Below are 22781 nucleotides of genomic sequence, written 5' to 3' on the forward strand. Positions count from 1 at the left end.
TCATGCTTATTCTATAAATGAAGAAATATAGATTAAAGGTATCTGCCTTTCATTTTAACATTAAAAATCAAGTTTAAACTAAGGCATCATGTCTCTAAATTTTATTTGTAGAGTAAATACATTTTTCTAATTTCTATGCCAAATCAAGATATACTTTATTTTCTTTTTTTAAGTGGAGATGTCTAATGCCAGGATTGAGATTCGTGTGATTTTCACATAGAATCTAGTCATTTTCCAAGAACAAACTAAGCAATTTATTTCTTACATCTCTGCTTCCACTTCTTCAAGTGCTAATATTACTGTTTACACATGCTAAGATTACTGTGTCCAAATGTGAGAGCAAAGATTGTTATAAAAGAACAAACAGAAACCATGAACCAGACTCCTAAGACAATACAATCCCAAATCTTTCCCTACAAACGCTGAACACAGAGATTCCCGGTATTTTATAAACAAGTCATGATTTGGGGGAATCTTTTTTTCAGTTCAGGTGAAATCACCAATTAACTGGCTTAAACTAGATAAACATCAAACAGGAAAGATTTGGTCTGTTTTCCAGTTCAGATTCCTAGTTCTTCAAAGGAAGAAGCAACTTTGCAGTTAGCATAAGCAGCAATTTCTTTTTTGTAAATAAATTGCAGACAACGGAGTGTGTTTGCCTCAAGTTTGAAATGAATGGGGAAGCATCTAAATGAGTCTATGCTCTGATGACAACTATGATAACTGTGGGCGCCCAATTTTAAAACTAACATTTTTCCCAGTGTGTTATTGCCTGTGCAATCATACTTCAGCAGAAACCTGAAATTCGGGGAAGATAAATGAATCATGATGATTATTGTTTCCAGAGCTTTGGGTAGTACTTTCCACGAGCAAACGGTACACTAAACTAATACTAATTTGCCAATGAAATGTTTCGGCATTTGGCGAGGCGGTTAAGAAAAAAAAAAAAGAACGATGAAGAAGGAAAAAGAAAGGCTGCATTATATCTCCTGCAAGAAAAAGCTTGTGATCAGTTTGCTGTCACAGACCATTTAGCAAACAACAATGACACCAGAGGAAGAAACCTGTCAACACACTGTCTCGTGGGGGGGGGGGGGGAGAAAAAGTACACCATCATCAGACACAATCGGCTCCATTGTTTCTTGTCTGTTTGCTGATGACCCTCGGCCCATTCCCTTTCCATCCGTGTCCTGTTCAATTTCAAACTGTTAGCCTTCAGGGGTTTTCTTATTTTCTCCTGGAGTCATAAAAAATATATTTTCCTAAAAAAGTATCATTTTAGCAGAGCTTGCCCATAGAAACCTTATGGGAAATATTTGCATTTTCAGTTCTATAAAGGCAGCTTCCCTTTAGCAATAACAGAACACGAGTCCAACTGTTAGATAAACTATCTAGTCTATAGGAATAGATATAAAGAACATGTACACATAGTATTAAAATACGTGTGTGTATAGTTTCAACCAATGACAGAAATTTATTGAGTATTATCATTGGCCTTCTGGTCGTAGAAAAAGTAGAGGGCATAATTTTCAACCAAACAGAAGTTTATTATTCTCTTGAGAAGATAATGCATACATAAACACATTATATATTTGAGTTAGAAAGTGGAATCGCTTTATATTTCAAGAAAGGAGCACATCATTTAACAGAGACATGTGGAGCCTACCATGACAGAGAGTTCTTGGTCAGTGGTAGGGAACCAAAAAAAAAAAAATAGAAGAAAAACTGCTGTAGGAAAAGATATCAGGAAAAGAGTCACTTGCGCCATGAACCTGGAACCAGGCAAGAGGCCTTTTCAGCTGGGAAAACAGATTGATATTGAGCAAAGGAAGTTCAGAGCCAGCCCTGTGTCCACACTGAGATCAGGGGAAGGGATGAGAGCAGGACGGCCCAGGATGTGAGGAGAGGGTCCGGTCCCAGACCATTTGATCCCGTCAAAGGTGTGCATCTGGCAACGTGGGATCTTCAGATCTGGATGAAGAAAAGGTGTTGGTGCACTTGATTTATTGGGTGATGGGGAGCAGTGAGAGAATCTCCAGTCAGAGAAGTAAATGGTGATATCAGTGTTCAGTTATTTTCCCTGGCGTTACTCTAGAAGGCGATTTCTAGGACAGATTACATGCAGGGTGGGTGGGTGGCCGGGGCGGGGGTCCAGTTAGGGGGATAGAAGCAGTTGTTCTGGCTAGAGGTCCGGGGAGTCAATGATAAGGTGGGAGGCAGGCTATGAGGGGCAGGAAATGAACCCAAGCCAACGTTAAATAATTGGCTGGACTAGTTGCCTGACAGGGCAGGAAAGGTGAAGGAATTTGAGGGTCAAATATTCTTGCAAGGCCCCGGAAGACCCATTAGCTTGGCTATTAATAGAAAGCATGTAGAGAAACTGAAGTAAAATACGAGTTTAATTTTAAGCACTTGGTCTTAGGGGCTGACCTCGGAAGAGTGATTGAGAATTTGGGACTGGAAATGTGAGATTTGAGTCCAAGCAACATAAAGGCTGATAGATGACGCCAGGAGAGGAAAATAACACAACTCTGGGAGAATAAGTGTGTGTTCAGGAAAAAAAAAAAGCAGGTGCCTGCGAAACAGCAGGATAATTCAACCTGCACGACCAAGAGGAGCACAAGCCATAGAGTCCATCAATTGGGTTTAAAGCATGGTGGGACGGCGGCCCATGAGCTAGGAGATTCTGGGCAAGGGACAAAACCTTTCCTGGCTTCTGTCCGTATAACAGAACATTCTCGAGTTGTGAGCATCTGACGAGAGGAGTGTGGAAAAGCCGGGGAGGGGGCAAGTGTTAGCTCAGCGCCGGCTGGGACCCTCAGTGCTTCTCTAAGTACCTCTGCAGACTCTGTCACTGTCACCATTATTTTTCTCCCTCAGCGTCTCTTCACTGTGGGTGGCCGTGGATTAGCATCCATCCAATGAAGTCTCGGCCTCTGGTTCTTTCCTCAGCTGCTGTTTCCACTCTTCTCTTCCTTCTTCATCCATTCTCACATTCGGAAGTGCCAGCACATGGACTCTTGGGGACGGCAGATGCCCCTGCTGTACATTTCTGTGTCTGTGCTAGAGACTTCCTCGAGGGACTTTCTCTAGCTGTGCCTGTCAAGCATGCAGTCTCCGGGGGGCACCATGCAGGAAAAGATGCTTCGTCTATAACGTTTGCCACAGTGGACACTGGCACATTGGGGCAGCTTCCCCACTCATGGCTCCTGCCGTGGGCTGGTTGGGTCTAGGGCTTTCTGACAATGGCTATGACTTTAGATTCGATTATGTTCAGAGCAGCTTTATTCACACTAGCCAGGACCTGGAAGCAACCTAACTGTTCATGTTGGGTGAATGAATAAATTGTGTATGGACACGCGAACACTGGAATATGATTCAGCCGTGAAAAATGAGGAAGCCCTACCCTTTGCAGGTTGGGCTGGGCCTTAATTGTGCTAAGGGAAATAGGTCAAACTGAGAAAGACAAATAGTGTATAATTGCACTCATATGTTGAATTTAAAAGACTCACCAAAACAAAAGAGATCAGATTTGTGAAGACAAATCAGAGACAGTCATATAAGGAATTGAAAGAAGACCACATTTGTGGGCACAAATCTGTGGTTATTAGAGACAGAGTGGGAGACTGTGGGGAGTTAACAGTGATAAGCATTCATTTATAAGCTAAACAAGTACTTGGGATATAACATGATTATAGCTGATGCATTTCTATGATATACAGGAAACCTTTTAAGAGAGTAAATCTTAATAGCCATCATCACAGAAGGATTTCAGAAATACTTTGCAGTTTTCACTGTAGGAGAATTTTTTTTTCTTTCTGGGTCACACCCAGTGATGCCCTCAGGAATTACTCCTGGCGGTGCTCGGGGGAACATATGGGATGCTGGGGATTGAACCTAATGCCCTACCCACTGTGCTATCGCTCCAGCCCCTCACTGTAGGAGAATTGAAATACTTTGTGTATTAGATTGTTGTGTGTGTGTGCATGTGCGTATGTGTGTGTTTGTGAAAGAGATACAGAGAAAATAGCATAACCCTCATAACCTACACTTTTCACCTACTTTTAATATTTCTAAATTTTATAGCATCATGATCCCAAACTACTTTTTGGACATTATATGACTACACTAAAATGGATTTAATCCATTTTGTTGGGTATTCTACTTTCAGTTTCTCATTTCAAGAAAATTTTATGATTAACATTCTTGTGACTTCTCTGCATTTGTCAATTCTACCTTAAAGATAAATTTCTAGAGCTGGGAGATGTGGCCCAATATAGAACATTTGCCTTAGATGTGTGAGGCCCTGGGTGGTGGTGGCGGGGAGGAAGGTGTGTATTCAATAAATAAAGAATTGCAGCTCTTCTCTTCTCTCTCTCCTCTCTCTCTCCTCTTCCCCCCCTCTCTCTCCTCTCTCTCCTCTCCCCCCTCTCCCAATCCCTCCCCCTCTCTTCCCCCCACCTTCTCTCTCTCTGTATTCCATTGTCTGGAGCCGCTTCCCTCAGCCTGGACAGCTGATGGCAATGGGCAGACGAAGGAGGAAATGATAGTCAGGCAGGTTGGTGGTCAGTTGCAGATGATTCCAATCTAGTCTCCCTCTGCCTCCTTCCAGTCTCACTCCTGTATTCCTCCTCCTTGTGCCCACTCTTACAGCCTTAGTTATAGCGCAAACTCATGAGGGGTTGGGGTAGCAATTACACATAAGTGTGGTTGTACGATCAACAGATGTAAAGTCCTTTCCTCAGGGGAAGCTTCTTCTAGGACAAACTCTTATCCAGCAAGACGATCCTCCTAAGGGCGAAATACCATCTAGGGGTGCGTTTCTCCTTAATCCAATAACTATTTAAACATTCATCTTAATTTTACTTCTTAATAATATTAGTCATTTAGTATGAACACAGTGAGAGATATATTTAGCTTATAGGGTGGCTCTCCAGGGGACATTTTGTTGTAGATCTCAGACTACAGTGCTCAGGCCAGGTTAGTCCTTCCTAACCCCAGCAAGGTCTTTATCCAGTTGTTTCTCTTTGGATCATGACAGAATGTGTCCATGACCGTGCTCTTAACTTATAATTGTTTTATGGAGCTTGGTCTGTACCATTTTGATACCAGGGTAGCTCACAGCTTATCCTGGGTTCATCCAGTCTCTTCAACAGGACCCTGCTTTTGTAGTGCTAGGAACTAAGGGCAACTGAGACACAAGTCGAGTAAATATGACAGATGCCCAGGGGCAAATATGATTCGGAGTCAATTAACTCTCAAGTTACAAAAGCATAGCATTAACTGTCTTCCTGTGTCTATACAGTAAGGACATTGCTCTAAAGTAAACTATGCAAAGGACATAAGGGGAAGAGAAAGGCAATACTTCACTTACAAATACAAAATTCAGAGTAATTAGAAGAATCTGACCTTACAAGTCACAGGGTGTGATTTGGAGATATAGATTATTAACAGATAAGAGAAGCAGAGCACAGGGAAGTTACAGATAAAGACAGAGGAACAGGAGTGTCTTGGGAGCACTGTAATGGGTGTAATACAATAAACCTCAGCTCCCTGCAGCAAAGGAGAAAGGACAAACCAATGTTATCCTCCGGGAGGGAAGGAGGGAGGGAAGGAGAGAGGGAGTGAGGGAGGGAGGGAGGGAGGAAGGAAGGAAGGAAGGAGAGAGGGAGTGAGGGAGGGAGGGAGGGAGGAAGGAAGGAAGGAAGGAAGGAAGGAAGGAGAGAGGGAGTGAGGGAGGGAGGGAGGGAGGGAGGAAGGAAGGAAGGAAGGAAGGAAGGAAGGAAGGAAGGAAGGAAGGAAGGAAGGAAGGAAGGAAGGAAGGAAGGAAGAGGTAAGTTATATATTTACACTGAATTTTAATTTGAGTCTAGTAGGAAGAAATTGCTCATTTGCCACATTCTTTCTGAAAAAGGTACTTATAAAAGGTAATTATTTTATTTTCTAAGTTAGGAAAAACTCTCAGTAAGGATACCAAATTCAAGCAGTTGAAATTATGTCATTTGGATACATCGACTGACACCACATTGCACAAAGAACTTACTTGACAGGTGCGTCCATGTCTTTAGTAATATCAGGCTTGAGTCCTTTTATTGTGGCTGTAAAGAGAAAAATTGTTCTGGTTGGTTGGAAGCTCGCCTCTCTGGCTTTGCATGTACCTCTGCCAAGGCTCCGCAAACAGTAACACAGGACTGAAAATCAGGTATAGAACCTCAGGAGCAAACAGAAAGCCCGCAAGGAAGCACATGTCAAGGTAGAAAGCCAGAGTGTCCGCTGGTCCCAGACAGAACAGCTCGTCTCATCTGCTCTGCCTTCATCTCAGCCGGTCCAGGCAGGAGAGCCCGCAGACCAGGGAGAAGCTGGTCGAGCTGCTCAATGTAGGACGCCAGCAGCTCTGGAAGGGGAGAGGTACAGACGCCCGCTCCTGGGCAAGCAGACGCTCCCCGGCACCCACCAAGGGGGAGACAAAAAGAGTGAGGGAGACCAGGAAGGCAGGAGTCTGGGCAGGAAGTGACCTGGAGAACAGTGCAGAGTCACACGGGGCAGACGTGGTCCCTGCCTGTCCCCCTGGCCGGGGACGCTGGCTCCAAGCAGCGGGAACTTCCCACTCCAGGCACCGGTGGGGCAGTTTGTCTTGGAAGTAAGAACCAAGCCCAACTGGGGTTCTGGCCAGATCCCCCCCAAACAGCCCTCTCAAGCAAGGGAACACCCACAGGCCAGACTGCAGGCCAAACTCCCAGTTTCGACCACGCACCCTTCCTCCGACGGACATCATTTAGGTGGAAAGACAGAAAATCACCAGCCTTTTAAGAAGAGTTTGTAACACCGAAGAGAGCAACCAGAATTAAACAGGGAGAACTAAATCAGCAACAGAAACCCACGTCTCTGGAAATCTCTCAGAACATAGAATAAAAACAAAAGTCAAACCACACACACACATAGAAAGAAAGAAAGAAAGAAAGAAAGAAAGAAAGAAAGAAAGAAAGAAAGAAAGAAAGAAAGAAAGAAAGAAAGAAAGAAAGAAAGAAAGAAATTTTGTTTTCTTTAATGGTGGGAGAGAGGAGAAAAGATTGGGTTTTGTTTGTTTGTTTGTTTGTTTTATATGAGAGATTCAGATCAATAAAGCCTACATCTAAATGTTTGGATATTAATTTTAGCTTTGGGGTCACATCCAGCTGTAGGCAGGGTTTATTTCTGGTTCAGTGCTCAGGGATCACTCCTGGTATGCTTGAGAGACTATATGGGGTGCTGGGGATAGAACCTGGGTCAGCTACATCCAAGGCAAGCACCTGCTATACTCTCTCCAGCCTCAAATATCTGAATATTTAAGAGAAAGTATAGTTAAAAAAAAAGATGGGGAAGGGGAAGAAATTATAAAGGAAGTCACACAAGAAGAATTTGCAGAACTAAAGAAATACAGTACCAGGGGCTGCAGCAATAGTACAATGGGTGGGGCATCTACCTTGCACACAGCAAATCCAAGTTTGATCCCCGGCATCGCATATGGTCCCCCAAGCACCACCAGGAGTAATTCCTAAGTGCATGAGCCAGGAGTAACCCCTGAGCATCATCAGGTGAGACCCCCCAATTTTTTTTTTAAGTTTTAGTTCTCTTATTTAACTTTTTAAGTTTGGTGGCCATTGCACAGGGGCTCTGTGCTCAGGGATCTCTCCTGGTGGTGCTCAGGGGGCCATATGCGGTGCCAGGAATCAAATGAGGACCAGTTGCATGCAAGGCAAGTGCCTTACATAACCCTGTGCTAACTCACTGGCCCCTAGAGTAATTTGATTTGCACAATCTATCAAATGGCCTCTATAAGAATTGAGGAAAAACCTGCCCTTCCCTCCCAAAAAAGAACATTACGTCAAAAAAGATTTAAAAGTGTCAGATCACTCTGATATTTAAAAAAAAACAGATTTTTAAAATTTCCAGAAAGAATATTGACAAGTGAAGAAGTGAGCATCTGAATGAAATTGGGCACTTCACGACCAATACTGGAAGGTGGTAGATGGATCCTTAAAATCCTGGAAAATGGTGACAGGGGCGGGAGGTGGAGGGAGGCAGGGTGGTGGCAGAAAAATAGTACAGTGGGAACAGCATTAGCATGCACACAGCCAACCCAGGTTTGACCCCCAGCGCCCCTTGTGGTCCCCTGAGCCTGCCGGGAGTAAGCACAGAGTAAGCACAGAGCCAGGAGTAAGCCCCGAGCACCACCAGGTGTGGCCCCTGAACAAAAACAAAACAAAACATCTGAAAAACGAGGTTGAGAGACAGTACAGAGGTGAAGGGTAGGGTCCAGCGTGTAGCTCTGTCAGTTCACACCTGTGCCCACTGCAGCAAGCCAGACCCCAGATTTGCACCCCGTCCGGCCCCATCCAGCCAAGCCCTCTCATCCACCTTAGCCACCCACCTCCCCCTTCAGGACCCGAGACGCGGGTCGAAGCCACTCTTTAGTCTGTGGTTTTTGTATTTTGTATTTTTTTCCTTTTTCATTTACATCATGGGGGGATACACTTCCTCCACATGACTTTGATGTTGTATCCCCCAAACCAGCACCTCCCCCAATCTCTGGAAGATAATTATTTCCGGACAAAACTGTAACCGAATGATGGGGACATGGGTGTGGGATAGACAGGTGCCTTGGGGTGTCCACGCAGCAGAGAATGAGTCCTGGGCCCTACACAGCTCCTGGCAGATGGACTCCGGCACAAGGCGGGCCTGGCAGAAGACCCTCCTAAAGAGGCAGGCGCCAGGACCAAGCCAGCCCCCCCCCACCCAACTCCCAGCACCACCTGCTGAGGCGCAGAGGAGGCCGCAGACAAGGGGCCAACCCGCAAAGGTGAGGCAGAAGAGATGGTGGAAAACAAGCCACGCAAATCAAGGGAAGCCAAACCCAGGCCACTCAGGCAGGAAAGGAAAGGAACCAAGCGTAGCTCATCTGTGCCCAGGACTTACTCGGTGGCATCAATGCAACCAAACTGCATTAGGAAGAGCCAGCAGGAGAGAGCTGGGGGCTGGGCACTGCCGCATAGGAGCGCAACCTTTCTGCTTCAGAAGGAGCCCGTAGCCAACACCCGAGACAAAAGCCCCCACGATGTTCGGATGCAACAACCAGAGCTACAAATTCCAGGAGGCGGCTGGATGTGGTGAAGACTCAGGGGCAGCGCTGGGTGCCCGATGGCATCTTCTCTGTTTCACCACAGTCCCCCACTCGTGCTGTTTGTCCTGTAAGACTGTCAACCTGCGCTTCTTTTAGAGGAAACACTCCGCAACTCTGGTCAAAAGCAGCAAGTTAAAAGGCTTTGTGCAGAAGTCACTGGACTCCCTGGTGCAATGGAATCCAAACAGGAAAAGGAGCTTGTGAGTCCGCTAAGGGGTCCACACCGAGTCAGCTCAGATTCCCATGTCCTGACGCCTGGAACTAACAGAAGAGAGATAGCGAGTCTGGAATCTGGTACCATTAAGGCCCCCAAACTGGTTGGAATGGAGGTGCTACGGGTTGTGGCTTGAGAGAACACGGTATTTTTTTAATTGGGGGGTTACTTGGGGGGAACCACACCTACAAGTGCTCAGACTCCTTGCTCTGTGCTCAGGGATCACTCCTGGCATTGCTCCAGGGACCATATGTGTTGATGGGAGTGTGTGTTCAAAAAAGTGTGGGGCTGGAGCGATAGCACAGCGGGTAGGGTGTTTGCCTTGCACATGGCCGGCCCGGGTTCGATTTCCAGCACCCCATAGGGTTCCCTGAGCACCACCAGGAGTAATTCCTGAGTGCAGAGCCAGGAGTGACCCCTGTGCATCGCCAGGTGTGACCCAAAAAGCAAAAAAAAAAGTGTGGGGGTGCGCTCTCAACACGTCAGTTCGATAGCCATGAGCTGCCTCCCCACCCCGGCTGGCCCCCTGCCTTCACTGCCAATAGATGCATGAAGGAGGGAACAGGGAGGCCAGGCTGGGTGGTGATCAGTCGCCGTTTATTACAATCTCTGTCCCGCCATTTATTCCATTCTCCCTGCACACCTCTTCCAATCTCACTGAGCCCCCCCCATTCCAGTCTCACACAGCCCCTCATTCTCATCTCCTGCTTCCCCTTATGCTACTTCTACTTCTCCCTGTCCCCAGTCTCATAGCCTTACTTATCGAGAACAATCACCAAGGGCTGAAGGTAGCAGTTATACATAGGTCAGAGAGCACAATCAACATACTGATATTTAATGTACACAATGGATCTAAAGCCATTTAATAGAAAAAGTGTCTTTTCAATGAGTACTGGAAAAACTGGGTAGACATATGCAAAGTTCATATAGACTACTTTCTAACTTTGTATACAAAAATTTAATTCAAGAGGCCAGAGAGAAAACTCAAGTAACAGAGCAAAAGTCTAGCATGTTGGAGATCCTGAATCTTACCTAGAACACTGCATAGCATCCCTAAGAACAGTTAAAAGCAGTTAAAAATTGCTTAGGGGCTGGAGCAATAGCACAGCGGGTAGGGCATTTGCCTTGCACTCGGCCAACCCAGGTTTGATTCCCAGCATCCCATATGGTCCCCTGAGCACCACCAGGAGTGATTCCTGAGTGTATGAGCCAGGAGTAACTCCTGTGCATCGCCGAGTGTGACAGGAAAATATAAATAAATAAATAAATAAATAAATAAATAAATAAAAATGACCTCAAATTACAAGAGTGACTCCGATAAAAGACAAAAATGAAAACAAACCAAAAGATCATTAAAAGCAGATTAAATGCTTTGAGGTAAGACTGGAAACCATAAGGCATAAGAACATACTTGAAAAATTCCAGGACGTTAGTGTTAGAGATGTTTTTGGGAACTTGGTCCCATTACCCTGGGAAATAAAACTTAGTGATAAATATTTGAAACTTCATTATATTAAAAAACTTTTTATAGAACAACAAAAATACAAATGGAAGAGGGAGTCCATTGGCTAGTAAGAGATATTTGCACATCATAAGTATGATAAAGTGGCTGATAATTAAGGCATATTAAAAAAAAGCCCTACACCAATAAACATACTTTTTAATTCAAATATGGGGATAAAATTTAAATAAATACTTCTATAAGAAGGACATACAGATGGACTGTGGTCTTATAAAAGAAAGTTCATCATCACTGATCATTTGGGAAATGTTAACTAGGACCACAGTGAACTAGCACATACACCTGTGATAATGGTTTCCATTAAAGGCACCAGTATGGAAGATAATATAGATTAAAAACTCTTGAGCCCTGTTAGGGGAACTTATAATTGGTGCCATCTAGAAAACAGGATGGTGCTTCTTTAAGAAGCTGAAGACAGAGTTAGGGTATCCATCCAAAAAACACAAACAAAAACATTAACACTAAGTTACAGTCACCCCAATACTGCAGTGTTAGGAATAACCAAAGTTAGGGTAATACCAAAGTGTCTCTCTTTAGATGGTTGGGAAAAGAATAGTATTCAGCTATGAAAAAGGTGAAATGTTACCACTTGTAGCAAAATGGAAAGAGCCTAAGGGAATTGTGTGAAGTGAAAGTAAGTCTGAAAAGAGACAAGTACTTGATGACTGATGAGTGGACAAAGCAAAATGAACAGACAAGCCAGGGAACATGGATTATTGAACTGAGGTTATCTGAAGGGGAGAGGGATATGGGAGGAGATAGAATGGGGTGGAGGGGATAAAAATAAATATCAAGTAAGTTGGCATTTCTTACACAGCACTGTCTCTTTGAAAATTCTATGATTTATGAGCATGTATGTATATGGATCCAATATTAGCATTTTGGCCGCGTCCAAATTCACTGGATTATCTAGAACTGGCTCCGAAAGCATAACCTGTGGGAAGATATAGAGAATGAAGAGTTTTTAAAGGAAACATTTTTATTTGAGAGGAAGTATAATGCAATACATATGCCACTTGTGAAGAGTGTATTAATTGTCTGCTATGCATCCACTAAAGGTAGATTCAAGCACATATGAGACATTCTCTCTCTCTGTTCTTTAGAAACTTATGGTCTGTTTTGATCCAATCTGTTTATAAGTCAAGCATTAGGGTTCAAGTATACTTACTTCCTGTTCCTTCTGTAATATACTCTCTCCTATCTCATACATTCACATTGGATCAATGTGCAAAGGGATAACAAGAGCAGAACCCTGGGCTGGGGACTGGATGCACGCTTGGCATTTGGAAGCCCTGGGTTCAGGCACCAGCACTGCCTGGTCTCCTGAGCACCATCAGGTGTGTTCTCTCCCCCCTCACACACACACACTGAATATGATTTTAAATAAAACCCAGGCCCCTTTCACTTTAATGAGAGATCTTACATCGATCACGGATAAACAAGCACATGTGTACCTCAGAATCCCTCCAGATCAGCAAATAATTCATTTGATGGGATCTGTGGGAGCTTTTTGAAATTTCCTGCTGTAATGAATTGCCACAAACCTAGAGGTTTATGCCAACACTCGAGCATAATCTCAAATTTCCACAGGCAGAAAGAAAGTCTGCAGGCGCGGGTTTCTCTTTCCCAGATTTAATCAACCTGAAATCCAGAAAGGATTCTGCTGGCCAGGCTCCCACTAGAGGTTCTGGAAGAACGAGCTTGGGGTGACCTTCAGTGTGTTGAGCAGCTTGCAATGGTAGAACAGTTTCATTTCTTTGTTAGCTGGTAGTCGGGGGCCATCCTTACTCACAGGGCCTCAGACTGGCGCTCTATCTCAGTGAGAGAACAGGCTGGCAAATCCTCCTCCCTCTGAGAATTTCTCCAAACTCTTCTCCACACACTTTCCTTTTTTTTTTTTTTTTTGCCTTTTGGGTCACTCCTGGCTCTGCACTCAGGAACCACTCCTGGTGATGCTCAGGGGACCATATGGGAACCACATGGGATACTGGGAATCAAACCCGGGTCAGGTAAACCCCTACCCTCTGTGCTATTGCTCCAGTCCCACTTTCCTTTTTTTCTCTTTCACTTTATTTGTCCCAGTGACTCTTTGACCTCCCCCTTCTATCGTTAACAGTTCATATTCATTATGAACAGTTTATATTCATTAGCAGTTCAGAGGCCCCTGGTGGCTTATAATAGGATAACTTTCTACCTCAATTTTTTCTGGTTGTTTGGGTGGCACGCTAAGCAATACTTAGGGGCTACTCCTGGTCCTGTGCTCAAGGATCATACCCCCTGGTGCTTGGGTGACTATCCAGTGCTGGGAATCAGCCTCTAGTCTCGTGTAAACAAAACATGAGCTCAGCCCTTTGAGTTAACTCTCTGGCCAACCTTCTTTTAATATAAGCAGATAAATAGCTTTATTTTCATCTGAAAATCACATTAGAACCCAGGTATAGGTCCTGCTCCATTGGCTCACCAGAATAAGGATCAGGTTTCTTTAAAACTGCTTACCATCAGATCTATGTATCACTGTCATCTCATTGTTCGTCGATTTACTCGAGCGGGCACCAGTAATGTCTCTATTACACTCAGCCCTGAGATTTTAGCAGCCTCTCCTTATTCGTCTTTCCCAACGATTGGAGGCTCTTTCAGGGTCAGGGGAGTGAGACCTGTCGTTACTGTTTTTGGCATATTGAATACTCCACGGTAGCTTGCCAGACTCTGCCTGTGTGGGTGGGATACTCTTGGTAGCTTGCTGGATCTCCGAGAGGTATGTACATATCTGTTACTGTATTTGGGATATGAATACACCACAGGGGACTAGCCAGGGTCTCCCGTGGCAATAGACTCTCGGTAGCCTTTCAGGTTCTCGAAGAGGGAGAACTAGGCTATTTGATGCAGCCATGCATTTCCGGGAGCTTGGTTTTATAGTCTCTGGATGTTGGCTGTTGATGGGATTACACAGCACTGGGGACAGTTTCTGGGTGTGACTGTCTAGCTACTGGAAAATGGGGGATCTGGGTGGAAGAGGCCGAGTCCTGATCCTTGGAGCAGCCTTGGAGATGTCGACCCCAGGTCCCGCACACCTGGTTCCTCTGCCGTTTCCTTCATGCGTGAGGCTCATCTGAACATTGGGATTGGGTCTATGTATATATATATATATTGATATTGATATATAGGATATATAAGACACACATATATATTTTATATATATCCTATATATAATATATATGACCTATATATCGGTTCTATGTATCTGGACAAAAGAATAACCTAAACTTAATGGTTCTGGCTTTACCATCATCTTAATTTACCTGGGACCTCAAATCAATATTAGTCTAAATAGCACGTTTTAGAATTCAGCATTTTGGGCATCACAATGTGAATATGCAAACTACGCATTAACACAAGGCCAAGATAATAACAACCAGAACACTTAGATATAGCTGCAGATCAAGCAGATCATTGCACCAAAGAGCCATGGATATGAGGGCTGCTTTTCACTGGGAAAAATGGTCATCTGATGCCTAATCCCCTCAAACAGGGACTCCTGAGGATGGTGCAATCCCTGTGAAATTTGGGGGTAGCTGACTGAGCTTTCATTGTCAAGAGCAGGCTTCTAGTCTGCCTGTAGAGAGATCCTTGATGAGAGGGGAACATGGGGCAAAACTCACTCAATGGTCTTCACCATCACTGTGTGTACTTCACACCTCTGCATGCAACACACATGAGAGCTATTAAGTGTGTCCAATGCTTTTAAAGAACTGGAATATAGGGACCAGAGCAGTAGTATAGCAGGTAGGGTGCTTGCCTTGCACTCAGACAACCCAGGTTTGATCCCCAGCATCCCATAAGGTCCCCCAAGCACCACAGGAGTAGTTACTGAGTGCAGAGCCAGAAGTAACCCCTGAGCATTTCCAGGTGTGGTGCCAAAACCAAATAAAGAAAACTGGAATATAAGGAATCTAATGCAAATAAAATGAAAGCCCAATCCCTCTTACTAGTCACATTTCAAGCCTTCTGCAGCCACCTGTGACTGACTGGGGGTGACTAAACTGGACAGGACAGAGAATGGACCTTCAAAAATCTGTTAAGTAGTCATTAAAATATTAACTGTAGGGACCAGAGACATAGTACAGTGGTAAGTTGCTTGCTTTTCATGCAGTTAACCCAGATTCAATTCCTGACACCATATATTGTCCCCCGAGCAGTGCCAGGAGTGATCCCCAAGTGCAGCTGGGTATGGTCCCAAACCAAGGCCCCCAAACTAACTGCAGCCATAAGGAAATTTTTGAGATAAAGTGGTAAGTTCTAGAGACAGGCTCTGTAATCATGACCTATGCCGTATTGCAATGGTGTTAATACTTGGGCTGATTCCAGCATTCATGTTTTTCAGTGTCTTCCGAATGTCATCACCTTCCTGCCTCTATTCTGGGAATCAAAGATGAGCAGGGTCTATTGCCTGGTGTGGAGGAGTCTCCAGTCCCACAGGGAAAGACACAGAAGAAAGCAGTGGGGATATCACTGTGCTCTGAAACTGGCTCAGCGTCCCACTTACCAAGTGGGGAGCAAAGAAAGAATCTCCCCAAACCACAACCGTCCATTCTACCTAGGAGAAGAAACCAAGACAGGCACTCTCAGGTGGATGGAGAGGACCTGACTCCTCCAGCGTGAGCAACTGCTGGCCAGACCGATGGAGGGAGAGGGACAGAGAACCTGGGTTGCCAACCAGATTGGGAGTTGGGCCAACCGCAGGCACTGCAGCATCTGAAATTGTGCTTGGGTTTGTAACTTCAGGCTTCAGAACTCTATGCTGTTAGACCCAAATGGCTTTAGGCTCTGGAGTGAATAAAAGCACGAGCCTATATAAAGAGAAAGGATTGCAGGTGTGTTAGTGGCCTCTAAAGCCCAGGTATGAGTTCTGTTTGCTAGGCAACAGAACTGGGTATCATCCCTATAAGGAATGTGGAACTGAGAGACGTGTCGTGGTTGTTGTTTGGTTTGGGGACCACACCCAACTGTGCTCAGGACTGCCTCCTGGCTCTGCACTCAGAGATTGCTCCTGGTGGACCCGGGATTGAAGTGGGGTCAGCCATGTACAAGGCAAGCACCTTAAACAGAACAGGGTAGAAAACACCAAAGGCAATGCACAACAGCAGGGAGGGCTTTGCCTCTCAACTATCAGTGATCTTCTCTTCCTTTCCACCTAAAAATCTGATGCAGTGTGGGCACATGTGTGTAGCGTTTATCGTTTACTGTCGTTGCCGTGCATTAGTGTTTGACAGTAAGAAAAATAATGACATTAAGTGGAATTTATCAGGTTCTTTTCCTGGACACTCATTTCTAAGCATTTTACATGTGCTAAAACATTTCATCTTTGTAATGCATGTGTGATGGCTACTAACAGCCCCATTTTACTGATGGAGACACTGAGGCATTGATCAGAAAAGAAACTTGTTCAATGACACGAAGATAATAAGGGGAAGAGCCATGATATGAAGTAACACAGCCTAAACTAAGAGTCTCAAATTGATCTTTAATTACATTAATACACAATTCAAAAATTTTACCATTTAAGTCTGATTTGCCCCCACGTGTTACACTTTTAGGAATGTTCCACTGTATCATTTGGAAGGCATATCTCCTACGTTAGATGGAAGAGAAAAGACTATAATCAGTGTGAAGGAATCCAAAAGTTGAACCCTATATTTCTACACATCATTCCCTCACTTCTTCAAAGCTTTTGCTCAAAATTTTCATTTGTATCACTTGTCATCCCATTGATCTTCAATTTGCTGAGCGGGCGCCAATAATGTCTCCATTCGTCCCTGTCATGTGCTAGTGTAGCCCAATGGAATCTGCTCACTCCAGGAACACAAAGAGCCTCAAACCGTTCGTTCAGTGTTTTGATGAAGAAGTCTGACCATCTCATAGGTGGGCGGCCATTTGGTCTTTTGACATGGAATCCAGTCAGTAATAGCTCTAGTCCAGTGGTCATCTCTAAATCACATTATGGCTGCCGCCGAGATGTGATCCCGGGGGCTGCACGCATGTGCGGCCTCTCTGCAGCTTCACAAGCGTGAATCCATACCCAGCTAAACCACTTTCAACATGGGCAGCTCCTTGCAGAATGTCTCCAGCCTGAGAACTAAGCCGTGACCCCATGCCCACCCAGGAGGGGAAAGGTATTTCTCTCTCTCACCTCTTCCCTTCCGGGGATGAAGGGCGTAGGGACAGCCATATTATAACGACCACATATGGGATTTAATGACAAAAACTGCAGCAAAAGGATGCTAGGGTGCACTTGGGAAGGTGGGAGGCACCGGCCCCTCCTGCCACCGTGATGTGATCCTGGGGGCTGCACGCATGTGCGGCCTCTCCACAGCTGCACAGGCGTGAATGCAGACCCAGCTAAACCACTTTCAACATGGGCAGCTCCTTGCAGAATGTCTCCAGCCTGAGAACTAAGCCTCGACCCCATGCCCACCCAGGAGGGGAAAGGCATTTCTCTCTCTCGCCTCTTCCTTTCCGGGGATGAAGGGCAAGAGGACCGCCATATTATGACGACCACAGATGGGGTTTACAAGCTTGCAATGATCCAACATACGGAAGAAATCTCCCTGGACTTAGTTGTTAAAGTACAGAAATCCAAAACCGCGTGGCCACATTAGTGGCCGAGCGACCTCATTTCTCTTCACAACAGGTCTGACTCTAGTGGGGTACTCCTAACAATAATGGTGAGGTTTGTGTTGAAATATTGAATGTAACCAAAGTAAGTAGAAGGTAAAGTGAAATTTATCAGTTACAAGGTGGTGGGGGGTGCGGAATGGGTGGGATGGTAGGTGTACTGTGGCTTTTTTTTTGGTGGTGGGATATGGGCACTGGTGAAGGGATGGTTGTTTCAGCATTGTATGACTAAGACTTAAGCCTGAAAGCATTATAATTTTCCACATGGTGATTCAATAAAATAAAATTCTTATTAAAAATAAATAAATCACATTACGTGTCCAGCCCATCTGATTTTCAACACCTTGGCAAATGAGACAGCGTCCCTGATTCTTGATCATTGACAGAGGTCAGGAACTCCGAATTCTTTCTCTCACTTGAGTGAAACGTGATACTCCAAGTATAGCTTTAAATTCCTCTTTGGGATACCCGAATAGCGTTCTCATCCTGTTTTTGTAGGGCCCAGGTCTCTGAAGCATATGTTAGTGCAGGAAGAACAGTGGAGTCAAAAAGATGTGCCCAGAGCTGGAGGTTCTTCATCCTCTTAACCACTTCTTCAATGCTCTTGAAGGCTTTCCATACTGCTCTCTTCCTCCTGTGCAGTTCTGGCGCCAAGTCATTCCTCGTGTTGAGTTCTCGACCCAGGTACACAGAGCTGCTGCCTTCAGAGATGTTCGTTCCATTGAGAGCAAATGGAATGTCAGGGACTAGTTCGTTTTTCATGAACATTGTCTTGGTGAGATTCAGCTGCAGTCTAACCTTTCCACACTTGCGGTTGAAGTTAGCCAGCATTTGTGCTGCTTGGCTAATGTTTGGTGTTATTAGAACAATGTCATCAGTGAAGCAGAGGTGGTGTAGTTGCCAACCATCTATCTTCACTCCCGTTCCTTCCCACTCCAGTAATCGCATAATGTTCTCGAGGGTGGCACTGAAGAGTTTTGGTGAAATAGTATCACCCTGCCGAACCTCTCTCTTTACATCAATGAGCTCAAAAGTATCTCCCAGAATATGGCTGGGCACAGGCAAATGCTCAATATGGATTTGCTTAAGGAATGAATGAAATGATGAATAGTTATCAAGAGTAAATATATATATATATTATAGTGCTTATTCTTTTAAAAAAATTTTAATGAATCACCGTGAGATGCATTTACAGACTTATAAGCTTTCATGATTATGTTTCAATCAAACAATATTTGAGTACCCATCCCTCCACCAGTGCCCATTCTCCAACACCGATGTTCCCAGTGTTCCTCTGACCATCCCCACCCTTCCCCACCCCCTGCCTCTGTGGCAGGCACATTCCCTCTTAAGAAGTAAATATTTTTGACCGTTCTGAGTAGAGAGAAATAGGAAGTGGGATTTACGTGACAACTCTGTTACTGAAAAAAATGCAGTTAAGCCAGAATACTTGACTTCAGATTTTCACACTGAAATAAGTTATCTTCAAGATTCCACTAATGATGCTTGGAGAAAACATCACTCAGCTAGAAAGAAGTGGTCAGCATAGAGGTCACTGGCATCAGTTTCTCTTGGCATGGGATAAGAAGGGGGTCTCTTTGAGGATCAAGAATAATAAAGAATTGTGGATCCAGAGATAAAGAGAGCATTTGAGAAAACGGCATCTATCTTATTTTCTCCCATTAACCGAGGGGTACTGTGATTTACAAAGTTATTCCTGTTTGAGTTTCAGGCGTACAGTGCTCCAATACCAGCCCTATCAGTAAAAGGCATCTGTCTTGAAAGGAGGAGAAAAGAAACAAAGGCTAAAGCTGAACGAGGTGGGCTGTGGTTATGTGACTCACCTCTGAGGAAGGCCAGGGAAAATTCTATTTGACACAAGGACTTCAAGTTTGGAGCCAAGATAGCCTAGCATCACCTTGAGGTGGTTCTTGTCTTCTTCTTCTTTTTTTTTTTTTGCTTTTTAGGTCATACCCAGCAATGCTCAAGGGTTACTCCTGGCTTTGCACTCAGGAATTACTCCTGGCGGTGCTTGGGGGACCATATGGGTTGCCTGGGATCGAACCCGGGTCGGCCGCGTGCAAGGCGAACGCCCTACCCGCTGTGCTATCGCTCCGGCCCGGTTCTTGTCTTCTTTTATAACATGGTTTTCTTTGGTTGAAATGGGCGGATTTTGATGTTTTTGTCTTCTTTTATAACACGGTTTTTCTTTGGTTGAAATGGGCCCAAGTGATGACTTTTACTTCAAAACAGTAGTCTTTATAATCCAAGTTCTGTCTTAATGTATAAATGCTATTAATTCTTTAAAAAAAATAGACATGCCACATGATCCGGGAATTCCACTGCAGGAATCCAGCCCAAGAATCCCAGGAAACACATTTGAAAAGGTATGTGGATACCATTTAGGATCATTGCAATGCTATTTACAACAGCCAAGATATGGAAACAAGCCAAGTGGCCCAACAACAGAAAAATGGGTTAAGGTATGGAATACTACTCAGCAATAAAAAAGATGAAATCTTGTTTTGCTACTATAACAGATGGAATAAGAAAGTGTCATGGTAAGCCAACTAAGTCAAAAGGAGAAGGCATATACCAGATGATCTCACTCATAAGTGGTCTGTAGAGAAACAAAGCAAAGGAATAGACAGTGCTCAGTACAAACAAATCCTTAGATTTTTGACCAGAGCACTGAGGCTATTTTGGGAGGAATGAAGGGTCTGGAAGGGAAGGGGTCTACAGACAATGGTGGAGGGGAACTGGCACTTTGGTGGCAGGGATACTGTGATAAAATTTCGCCACTAAAACTTAAAGACACTTACATGCCTATTAACAAAGGTAAACTACAACACATTTAAAGTACATTTAAGGTAAAATGTAAAATAATGGGAAAACATTAGATATGCACTGTAAATTGCATTAATTCTACTTTGGCTAATGGGTTATTAAAAGTGTCGAGGAGGGCATAAGGAGACTCTGCTTACCTGGAGGGAGAGTAAGATGCTGCTCAAGGTGTAGCCTTCTCTCCACTTTTTAAGGCTGTCCAAAAAATCTATACAAGGCCGATGGGTAACTGGGTGTACTGTTTCAAAAGAATATGTTGGTATTGACAGGTGTAATTAAAGCATCACTTACAGTGTGTTGCGTTCTTGCCTTTCACACAGCCCACCTAGGTTCGATCCCCTTGCACCCCATATGGTCCTTTGAGTTCCTTCAGGAGTGATGCCTGAGCAGAGTTGAGTAAAGTTCCTTCCATCCCCCCACCAAAAAAAAAATCCCTGTTGTATAGAAAATGTGACAGCATGCCTTGATTGCAAGAGGCAAAATTAGCAACAAATAGTTCAACAGTTGTGTGAACAGCTCTGGTATCTTTTATTCCGTTTCTTCTCTCTGCAGAAGAGCTACACCACCGTGGCCCCAGCCCTGTCACCTACGTGGCTTCAGATGAGATCAGCGCTGCTAGATGAATACCTGCCCATGTTCCTCAGCCTCCTTCTTAGATATGCTCTCTGACTGAGTTCTGGGCACAGAAGCTCAGCAGGGGGAAAGTGGCGCCCCTTCTGGACAGTATGTTGTTGGAGGAGATGCTGGTTGACGTGTGCGTTTCACACTAACTCCAAAGGAAGTCATCACTGCTCAATCCCCCACCGAAGTGCTGAAATCCCTCCCCGCTGTGCTCGCCCCATGTCCTCCCCTACGGCAGTGGTCCTGAGTCAAGCTCTGGGTTGGTTTGTATCTGCCCTTGCTTTGCTTCTTTACATACCACATAGAAATGTTGTTTGTTTGTTTGTTTGTTGCTTTTTGGGTCACATCCAGCGATGCTCAGGGGTTACTTCTGGCTCTGTGCTCAGGAATTAATCCTGGCGGTGTTTGGGGAACCATATGGGATGCCAGGGATCGAATCCAGGTGGGCTGCATGCAAAGCAAATGCCCTACCCGCTGTACTGTCACTCCAGCCCCAGAAATGTGTTTTTTAAAGGAATCTGACTCCCTTCACTTTCCCATTCCTGACTGACCGACAAGAACTGACTTTCACCCAAGGACAGAGCCATGGTTGGGGATGCAAACCACTAGTTCAGTGTTATTCTGTAATATCTGTTCTGTGATAGATACAAATATATGTGTGTATGTGTGTGTGTATACCACTTGTCATCCCATTGATCTTCGATTTGCTCAAGCGGGTGCCAGTAATGTTTCCACTCGTCCCTGTTACATGCTAGTGTAGCCCAATGGCATCTGCTCGCTCTAGGAACACGAGAGCTTCAAACCATCGTTCAGTGTTTTGTCAAAGAAATTTGACCATCTCGTAGGTGGGCAGTCACGCAGTCTTTTGATGTCCAGTGGAATCCAGTCGATAAGAGCTCTCATCTCTAAATCGCATTACATGTCCAGTCCATCTGATTTTCCACATCTTGGCAAACAAGACAGTGTCCCTGATTCTTGATCATCGACAGAAGTCAGAACTCTGGATTCCTTTTCCCACTTGAGTGAAATGTGATATTCCAAGCATAGCTCTTTTGCTTCCTCTTTGGGATACCTGAATAGTGTTCTCATTCTATTTTCATAGGACTCAGGTCTCTGAGGTATATGTTAGTGCAGTAAGAACAGTGGAGTCAGAAAGATGTGCCCAGGGGCTGGAGCGATAGCACAGCGGGTAGGGCGTTTGCCTTGCAGGCGGCCGACCCAGGTTCGAATCCCAGCATCCCATATGGTCCCCTGAGCACCGCCAGGGGTAATTCCTGAGTGCAGAGCCAGGAGTAACCTCTGTGCATCACCGGGTGTGACCCAGAAAAAGCAAAAAAAAAAAAAAAAAAGATGTGCTTGGAGCTGGACGTTCTTCGTCCTCTTAACCACTTCTTCGATGCTCCTGAAGGTGTTCCATTATGCTCTCTTCCTCCTGTGCATTTCTGGTGCCAAGTCGTTCCTCGTGTTGAGTTCTTGATCCAGGTACACATAACTACTACATTCAGAGATGTTCATTCCATTGAGAGCAAATGGAACATCAGGGATTAGTTCATTTTTCTTGAACTAGTCTTGGTGAGATTCAGCTGCAGTCTGACCTTTCCACACTTGTGGTCGAAGTTGGCCAGCATTTGTGCCGCTTGGCTAATGTTTGGTGTTATTAGAATGATGTCATCAGCGAAGTGGAGGTGGTATAGTTGCTGACCATCTATCTTCACTCCCATTCCTTCCCATTCCAGTCGCTGCATGAT

At 44.7% G+C, this 22781-nt stretch overlaps 1 protein-coding gene across 1 annotated transcript in view; it reads right to left on the reverse strand.

The window, feature by feature from the left end:
* UBE2U (ubiquitin conjugating enzyme E2 U) overlaps window positions 1-22781 on the reverse strand; it is a 50029-nt gene that overhangs the window by 21143 nt on the left and 6105 nt on the right. The window contains exons 4-6 of the mRNA XM_055138283.1: window positions 20553-20650; window positions 11710-11830; window positions 6044-6098 (exon numbers count right to left, since the gene is read on the reverse strand). Of these exons, the coding sequence (XP_054994258.1) occupies window positions 6044-6098; window positions 11710-11830; window positions 20553-20650 (274 nt within the window). The remainder of the gene's footprint in view (window positions 1-6043; window positions 6099-11709; window positions 11831-20552; window positions 20651-22781) is intronic.

This window comes from Sorex araneus, chromosome 5 (assembly GCF_027595985.1).
Source record: "Sorex araneus isolate mSorAra2 chromosome 5, mSorAra2.pri, whole genome shotgun sequence".
Taxonomy (NCBI): domain Eukaryota; kingdom Metazoa; phylum Chordata; class Mammalia; order Eulipotyphla; family Soricidae; genus Sorex; species Sorex araneus.